This window comes from Serinus canaria, chromosome 1 (assembly GCF_022539315.1).
Source record: "Serinus canaria isolate serCan28SL12 chromosome 1, serCan2020, whole genome shotgun sequence".
Classification (NCBI taxonomy): domain Eukaryota; kingdom Metazoa; phylum Chordata; class Aves; order Passeriformes; family Fringillidae; genus Serinus; species Serinus canaria.
Genome location: NC_066313.1, coordinates 73,690,638 through 73,699,525, shown reverse-complemented (window position 1 = coordinate 73,699,525; position 8,888 = coordinate 73,690,638). Strand labels below are relative to the sequence as shown.

General features: G+C 55.3%; 1 protein-coding gene and 1 long non-coding RNA gene across 2 annotated transcripts in view; one reads left to right on the top strand and one right to left on the bottom strand.

Annotated features, from left to right (window-relative positions):
• Nucleotides 1–2,110: 2,110 nt before the first annotated feature.
• Nucleotides 2,111–4,992, bottom strand: LOC127059435 (uncharacterized). The gene is made up of 2 exons (XR_007777264.1): nt 4,225–4,992; nt 2,111–3,695 (listed from the first exon to the last, which is right to left on the bottom strand). It is a non-coding gene; the product is annotated as an uncharacterized LOC127059435 (long non-coding RNA).
• A 1,192-nt stretch (nt 4,993–6,184) lies between these two features.
• The window catches only part of SOX21 (SRY-box transcription factor 21), a 3,279-nt gene continuing 575 nt past the window's right edge, over nt 6,185–8,888 (top strand). The window contains exon 1 of the mRNA XM_030234128.2: nt 6,185–8,888. This exon is cut by the window's right edge and continues 575 nt beyond it. Coding sequence (XP_030089988.2) covers nt 6,210–7,055 — 846 coding nt within the window. The 5' untranslated portion in view covers nt 6,185–6,209 and the 3' untranslated portion in view covers nt 7,056–8,888.

Below are 8,888 nucleotides of genomic sequence, written 5' to 3'. Positions count from 1 at the left end.
ATGTGTTAATTCTAGGGAAAAAATCCTCCATGACTGCTGGATAGCCCTAAGAAGTGAAATGAGATGATTGTTGTCACTGTAAAATGTTGATTGAATTTAAATGTAAAAGTCTTCAGAGATTATATAAATAAAGAAGCTTGTAGTAGAAGACACCAAAAATCAAGGATTGTCTCTCCTAACAGGGAACTATAAAATTATACAAGGCAGTGACACTACAACGATAAGGTGCATTTCTTTGGAAAAAGGAAGTATGAAGAAGAAAAGTTATAGGCAACAGCCTAAACAGGGAAACCTGGACTCTAGAGACAGCAGTTTCCATCCATATGAGCTCTGATTTCATCATGTGAGGCAGGGGAAGCATACACATCTGTATTACTTGATGAGCTTTCAGTAGTTCCTTGTGCAGGAAAGGTATTTAGCTGGCCTTTCTGGAACATATAAGCCTGTCCAGGAATTCTGCCAGTAGACTAATTCTCACTTCCCCAGACAGGGACTAGCATGTAACCACACAACATCATCTCTTTTTTTTTTGTTCTAAGACTTTTTTGGCTGTGGTTCTGATTATTCTTCCCAGGCAGCTAACAGGATTAAGAAGCAGCAAAAAATTTACTCCTTAAAGTACACGAAAATATCTTGCTGTACAAATAGAGTGCGTGCAGATTAGATTAACATTATGGAGTCTCTTAGCAAGTTCAAATAGGCTGAATTTTAACATTTTCTTTACTTCTAAAAGTAGTAAGGACCCTGTCAACACCTTCTGACCAGAACTGCTATCAATGCTTGCGTGAGTTCTAGGTCTGGTGTTCCTGCAAGAGCAGCCCCAGCATCCTGAAGCAGAGAAATCGATTGAACTTTTTAAAATAATACACATTAAGTCACAGAACATATTCAACCCTTACCGAAATCATAACATTTAATTCTCAAAAAAAGTACAGGACTTCTCTGTGCTTCCCAAATGAGTAAAAACTTTGTTAATTCTCTTCTAACTTAAAATAGCAAACCAAATGAACCAATGTTTTTATTATAAAAAGTTTACTCTCCAGCTGAGCATTTGAGTGCCAAGTTCAATCCAGAATCACACTTTCACAGCCAAATTAGAAACTATAAACTTAGAAACCAGTGTTTTATGATAGAATCCTTTGCCAGGCACTTCACTAGAGCTTGGGCTACCAGCTGCTCTAATAATAAGTGAATGTTATTGAAAAATAATAAGACCGAGCATTTGGAAGCACTCTGTAAAAGCAAATGAATGAGTTTAGCGCATTATGCACAATAAAGAGCTCATAGGGTAAAACTCCCTTTCTCTCTACAGGTGTACTGGACTACACAAGAGGAAAAAGACTTAGGAGTGCTCACAAACCTGCCAAACTCCATAGAGGCAGAACGATCAGCCTGCCAACCTGTTGGTGTGCTTAAGATTCCAGCCTGCCCAGCAACTTCGGACAGCTGAAAGTGACGTGGAATTGGTGACTGATGCCCTACACGAAGAAAAATGTCAGCTTTCAAAGTTGGTGGATGGAAACGCTTCAGTGCACAAAGGGAACCGTGAAAACGCGATGTGGCTCTGCCAGTGCAGGGGAGCGCTGGGGCTGCCGAGCCCGTGAATCAGCTTTTCAATCGGGAGGCACGGCGAGGCGGAGATCGCTATCGGGATAACCACTGTTCTTCAACTTCTTTTTATCTTTTTGATTCGCTACCTGATTGTTAGGCTCAAATAAAAATTAGGAGGAAATGAGCTTGCTTCCTTGAAACTCACTTTAAACTCGGCTTTAAAAAATACGAGAGATTAGATGTTTGGTAAAAATATGAGAAATCGGACAATATTTGAAGTGAGGTGTAGTTACATCTACTACAAGCAAGCTGGCAGAATTAACACATGGTTATCGAGAGGATAGTCCAACTCCCTTTCTAATATTTTTTAAAGCGCTTGATGGAGTACAGCCCTGCATTCTGGAAAGCCTTGTTTAGCCTCCGTGTGATAGTTCATCTGCTCGGGTTTTTGTTCCCCCCCATTACGAGCCCTCCCCTCCACCTCCCTCCGGTAGCAGAGGGAAAGATCGCGCCCTTGAATTTGCATGCGTCAGGAATTGACAGGTCAAAGGCAAGTAAATCACATTATACACGACTGTATTGTTATTGTATCGATAACAACACATTATCAGAACAATTAACACACTCGCACAACTACGCGGAGATCACAGCAGCGGTTTAACAAAAATGCAGATAAGTAACTAAACTCCGATAAAGCCTTCCCTTTCTGTGCTTGGGGATTTGAAGGCTCTCCGAGAGAGTGTCTGTGCCTCTGCGTTTGTGAGTGTGTCTGAGTGTGTCTGTGTGTGTGCCTGTGTGTGGAAGGGCTATGCAGGCAGCCGCTCCGCACCGCGGCCGCGGAAATCCCCGCGGGGAGAGCAGCCTCCTCCCCCGCGCCGCGGCCGCCTCGAACCGGGGGAGACCTGGGACCCTCCGGTCGTTCCTTACACGAGTCCAACCTTGCTCCAAGCGGAACTGATAAGAGTTCCCATCACTTGGAACTGTCTTGAAAGCAGATTACCAGGGAAAGGCAGACCCCCTGTAACTACCAGCATCGCTGAATAACCACGGGTGGTTATTTTAGTAGTCAGTGGTTGCCGCAAACCTTAAGGGAGAGGAGGGGGAAAGCTCTTTGAAAAAGAGACCTTCGAAAAAAAGTGTTTCTCCTGCGACTAGAAAAACAGACTTGAGCCAGTACTGAGCCATTCATAGATTTCAGCCTGGTGAAAGAGTCGTGTACAATAATTTATGACCAATAAATTCTATTGCCGTTTTCACTATTTGGGGCACTGAACGTAATCAGAAACATGCACAGATGAACGGAATGAGTTTGCAAATGGTGACATTTTTGGAAGATAGTGCATGAGTCGAGGCATCTTCTCTGCTGGAACTTAACCAAGTGCTTCTTTTTAAGACCAGTTTACCTGTACGTGACTCTGTGGGGACCTGCGAGCTGGTGGTTGTGCTGTTCTCAGACAGACAGTGACCCGGGAACCTCCCCGAGCCCTATGCCGTCACCCGCGGCCCTTCCCCACGTGGTTTCATGGCACAGGTGCCCGCTCTGCCTGCACACCGCTTTGCCATTCGCGCAGACCCGGAGCAGCAGCCCGGCGGCAGCAGCAGCCTTGGCGCGGCAGCACCCACGGACTGACCCACGGGCAGGGGTCGTGCTGGGGGCACCCGTCCATGCAGGAGCTGTCAGACAGGACTCACCCATGTGCCCGCCCTGAGTGCTTCACGCGGTTCTGTCGCTACACGGGGCCATCGCCATCCTCCACACCGCACCCTGCTCTCGCAGCGACGGGCTCGGGGTCACGGAGAGGGTAGAAGGGAGAGAAGCAGCACGGGAGGGAAGAGCAGGGAAAGAGCCTCCCTGAAACCGAGCCCCCTCTGCTCTCCGGGGGCTCTGGTGGGAGTGGGGCCGGGAGCCTTCGGGAGCCGGGGGTGGCACTGGTGGTGGCATCAGTGAGTCGCTGCTACTTGTCCCTCCCCGCTCGCTCTCTCGGCCTCGATCACATTCCGGTAGATGTTACTGATTCTCACCCTGCTCATGACTGCGTCCGGGAATGTATGAACCATGTTCTTGCCTTCCCCTAAATTGACTTAATCCGGGCGCGATCCCGCCGGCACCTTGCGAAGGGAAGTCGATCAAGCCGGCATCCGATCTGTGGGAAAGAGACAGGGGATGGGTCCTTAAATGTCACACACAAAAACGCTACATGTGAACGACAGACACAGGAAAGAGTTTCCCTACACAAACGACGACGGGGGGTGGCGGGATATACGCAGTTGGAAATAGTGTCTGTTCATCCCAAAACGGGAATGCGCTGGCCCATGGGGTGATAACCTGATCTCCAGGGCAGTTACCTGCGCCGGGATCAGCCCTTCTTGGTAGGGACTCACTTGCGAGAAACCCCATTTCCCCACCAACGCCGTACACCAGCCACCGCCGGTAGATATCTTAATCTCTCCGTTTTGACAACCGACAGGTACATTTTTTTCCACGGGTAACTGGATTATAGGAGGGCAAGCGTTGGCAAGGTGGCTTCGGAGATCGAGAGAATTACGTTTAAGTAGACGTATACGGGTCATAAAACACGAAACGGGAGAAGACGCTATTTACAGAGGAGGTGCTCGATATTTTACAGGGGACTCTGGCCGTGACAGGCTGCCTCGGGATCCGGGCGGTCTCACCGTCGGGGAAATAGCCGGGAACCACCGGTGGAAGGCCGGCGCTCGGATTCTCTCCAAACATCCCGCCAGAGAAGCAGCTGCGGGGGGCGGTGGCGGGCAGAGGTGTGGTGCGGCGGCAAGGAAGGTGCGAAGCCCAGCGGCTGGAGCGCGGCTGGAGCGGGGGACCGAGACCGATGGGAAGATGGAGCGGGCTCCGCAGACAGGAACCCGGACGAGACGGCAGCGGGCGGCGTGACAAAGGAATCCCTGAGGCGAGCGGACGTCACTCCCCCCTCGGGATGTCCCAGCCGTCCGCCGGACCCTGAGGAGAGTCCGGCGGGGGTTCGCTGGTGCTCCCGGAGGGGCTGTGACCACAAGCGTGCATCGCACTCTGCAAGCCCGGTTCCGGCTTTTCCTTAAAAGGGCGGGGGAGCCGTCCCCGGCAAAACCTAGCCTGATGGCAGCACGGGAAAGAGTTAATAGTTTATTGGAGTCGGCGCTTCCACATACCACAGGGGTAAGTCAAAACCGACCCGCCGGAGCACAAACAAGGCGAGCAAGTTCACCCTGATTGACAGGAGGTGAAGAACACGGTCGGACAGCTCGGGCTGGGGGCACCGTGAAGCGGCGTCCCGAGCGGCCAGGAAAAGACGCGTGGATTTTTTTGCGGTGCCCGCTGCCCTCACCCAGGGATGCTTTCCAGGGCTGCAGCCTCTCCCCCGCGGTAGCACCGGCCCCGGGCAGGGAAAACCCCGAACACCCCAAAACACTCCGCATGCGCCACCCGGCCCCTCCCCGCGAGGCTGGGCCCGCCGAGGGGGCGTGGCGAACCTCGGCCCCGCCCCTCCCGACGGGGGCCCCGCCCCCGCCCTGCCGGCGGCGCGCAGGCCGCGTGCGGGCATATAGGGCGGCGCGCGGCGCGGGGGCACGCGGGGCGCGCGCGTTGCCTGAGGCGGCGCCGACGGGGCGAGAGGAGGGGGCAGCCGCGCCGGCTGCGAGCCCCCGCCGTGTAGCCCGGCCGGCGGCCCGCCGGGCGCGGACCGCCGAGGATTTTAATTAGGTGTGTCCCCCGCCTCCGCCGCCTCCTCCTCCTCCCTCCGCCCCTCGCCGCTCCCTCCCGCCCCGCCGCCCCTCCGAGTCGGCGGCCAAGAAAACCCAGAGAGACCTGGCGGCTGCCGGAGAAGGGGGAGCCGCGCGGCAGGCGGAGCGCCCCGTATCCCACCGAAACTTGGCGAAGTTTGTCCGGCGGCGCGAACCAGGAGGCCCGCGGCGCCCGGCGGCCGCTTGCGAACGGCGCCCGGCGAGTATGTGCGAGGAGCGGGCTGCTAGCCGCGCCCCTCCGGGCGGAGAGGGACGACTGTGAGCGGGGCGGCCCGCGCCCCCTGGGGCCCGAGCCGCCGCGGACCCCGTCCTGCCCGGCCCCGCAACGCGCCGCGGCGGGCTGCCCTCCGAGCTCCGCGGGCGGCGATGGCACCGGGCGGGCTCTGACCGCCGCCCCGTCCAGGGCTTGCCGCCGCACCGGAGACTGCCGAGCAGCATCGTGGCCGCAGCGAAGCGAGGACACTCACGCCCCACGACGCTCGCCTGCTGCCGGATCCTGCCCTCGCCGTCGAGACTTCTCTGCGGTCCCGTCTGGACTCTGGCCGCTGTCGCCTGCGGGGTGATCTGAAGAAGAGCCGTGGACCGGAGATCGGCGGTGCGGAGAGAAGCTCCAAGGCCCAGGCGGGGAACGGAGGCCGTCCCGCCCGAGCCGCCCTCCACAGCGCCCTGACGGGAAGGCGCCGCCGCCGCTCAGCAGCGCCCCGCGCCCGGAGCGGGGCCACCGGGTGCCGCCGCTCCGCACCCGCGGGAGTCGGTGCCGCCGCGCCTGGGCACCCGCCGAGATTGCTTTTGGAGGAGCGGACCGCGGTGGGGGCGAGGAGGAGGAGGAGGCGGGCGACAACCCCGGAGGAGGCGGCCGCCAGTGCGGGGCGGGCGGCGGCTCACCGGGGCAGCGGGGGGACACCATGTCCAAGCCGGTGGATCACGTTAAGAGGCCGATGAACGCCTTCATGGTGTGGTCGCGGGCTCAGCGACGAAAGATGGCCCAGGAGAACCCCAAGATGCACAACTCGGAGATCAGCAAGCGCCTGGGCGCCGAGTGGAAGCTGCTGACCGAGTCGGAGAAGCGGCCCTTCATCGACGAGGCCAAGCGGCTGCGGGCCATGCACATGAAGGAGCACCCCGACTACAAGTACCGGCCGCGGAGGAAGCCCAAGACGCTGCTCAAGAAGGACAAGTTCGCCTTCCCCGTGCCCTACGGGCTGGGCGGCGTGGCGGACCACGAGCACCCGCACGGGCTGAAGGCGGGCGGGCTGCATGCCGGCGCGGCCGGCGGGCTGGTGCCCGAGTCGCTCCTGGCCAACCCCGAGAAGGCGGCAGCCGCCGCCGCCGCTGCCGCCGCTCGCGTCTTCTTTCCCCAGTCGGCCGCCGCCGCTGCCGCCGCCGCCGCCGCGGCCGCCGCTAGCAGCCCCTACTCCCTGCTGGACTTGGGCTCCAAAATGGCCGAGATCTCATCATCCTCCTCTTCCTCGGGCTCCGGGTTGCCCTACGCCTCCTCGCTGGGCTACCCCGGCGCCGGCGGGGCGGGCGCCTTCCATGGGGCCGCCGCTGCTGCCGCCGCCGCCGCCGCCGCCGCCGGGGGGCACACGCACTCGCACCCGTCGCCCGGTAACCCGGGCTACATGATCCCCTGCAACTGCAGCGCCTGGCCCGGCCCGGGGCTGCAGCCGCCGCTGGCTTACATCCTCCTGCCGGGCATGGGCAAGCCCCAGCTGGACCCTTATCCCGCAGCCTACGCCGCGGCCCTATGACCCGCGGCCGGAGGATGCCCGCGCAGAGCTCCGGTGCCCGTCTGGATAGCTGCCGGCGCATACATGCGGACGGGGAACGGGGCGAGTCACCGCCGGGACCGCGGCGGGTGACCGGGGCAGGCGATGGGGCAGCGCCGGGGCGGTGGCCGACCTGTTGCTCGCTGCCCCGGGTAGAGCTTGTGTGTGTTGCATGCGGTCTGTGCAGATAGCCCAGCTGAAACAGAAGAGATAAAAAGAGGAAACAAAATTTTAAAAAGAAGAAGAAAAAAAGAAAAGAACCTATCCGTCCTGCCCCCCAAAGTGTGTGCTCGGGACAGACACGGGGTGTAGCACCCGTCCGCCGGCTCCGGCTTCTCCCTCCCTGGCTGCTCGCGCCCCGCGCGATGCTCCCTCAGAACAGTCCCGCTGTAGCATCCCGCCATCGAGAGGAGAGACAGGGGTGGCTGGGGGGTAGTGAGGCCCCGGCTCGGCACGGCAGTGCCAGGTGCGGCCCCGGGAAGGGACAGGGTGGCTCTGTCCTTGGTTCGTAGCCCCTCTTGGGATCCACGCGAAGAAGAATGTCGGCGGTGTGGGATGCTGTCCGTCCCGCGTGGGTTTCTGCCCTCCGCTGTTACGGGATGCTGGGAAGCGCGGGTCACGATTTCCATAGGATAAGACGCGTGACTCGGACCCCGTGTGTCTCTTCCCCCCTTCCCTCCACTAATTAAATCTCACCCTCAGACTGTAAATTTGTATATCTCTGTGGAAATATTAGGTCTCGGATGGAAAACTCTGTTAGTCACTTCGCCCACGGTCGATTCAGTTTTAACCTGAAAAAAAAAGAAAAAAAAAAGGAATGCCTTTCAAAGGGAATAAAAATATTGCGAGACTGCTCAAGGATCGCAATATTATCTAAGGTTAAATCAGACTTTTTTTGTCTGAGTGATAATTATCTATTTATTATTTAGCTGAACTGAAACAGAGCTTTGCTTTGACAGAAGAGTATTCTCATTTAAAAGAAAGCCCGTCTCCCCCACCAACATGAAGTGTTTCATATGTGTTTTGGAGTACTCTACCTGTTTAGCTTATTTTAGAGCGACTGCAATTCAATTGCAAATGGCGTTTAAAAAAAGAAGAAAGAAAAAGTTTAGAGAAAAAATCCTTCATCATTTAGAGTTTTTTTTTGGTTTACTTTTGTAATGTGTATATTTTGACTAATGTTTGTGAATGAAGCTGGCTAACATGTATTTAGTTTCATTTTGGCTTTATGTAATATAAAGTGGAAAAAAAAGATTAAGTAATGGTTTTAACATTTACGTGTAAATGGTTTTCTTGTGTGATCTTCTAATTTAAAGTTAGACGTCTAAACTATATCTGTAAATTAGATTCCGACTACCACTCTGTTCATTTTTGAACAAAGAGTTTAAATAAAGCCTGAAGCAGGGAAAAGAGAAAATCCTCTATTTCTTGTTGAATTGCTAACAAGATTTTTATCTGAATTGCCCTTACGTGCCTGGTCCAGGTGAGGTGTAAGGTATCCTCTAAAGGCTGTCTTTGTTTCACTTTTGAATAGATTTACTAGGAAATCTAAATCAAGCCATTGTTATTCAGAGCCAAAAACCTGATTTATCACATTTTTAATCCTGAATAGGAAAGAAGATAAAAAAACCTCTAAGTTGTTGTATTATCTTAAAAAAAAAAAAAAAAAAAAAAGCATTCATAGACCAGCAGAACAGAGTTCACTGAATACACTGGGAGCGTTCACAGCATTTCATTGGTTTCCAGTAACGTTTTCAGAGTAGAAAGTTGCCTGACCACTTTATCTGGTTAGCCTAAGAGCTTTGCCATTTAAAG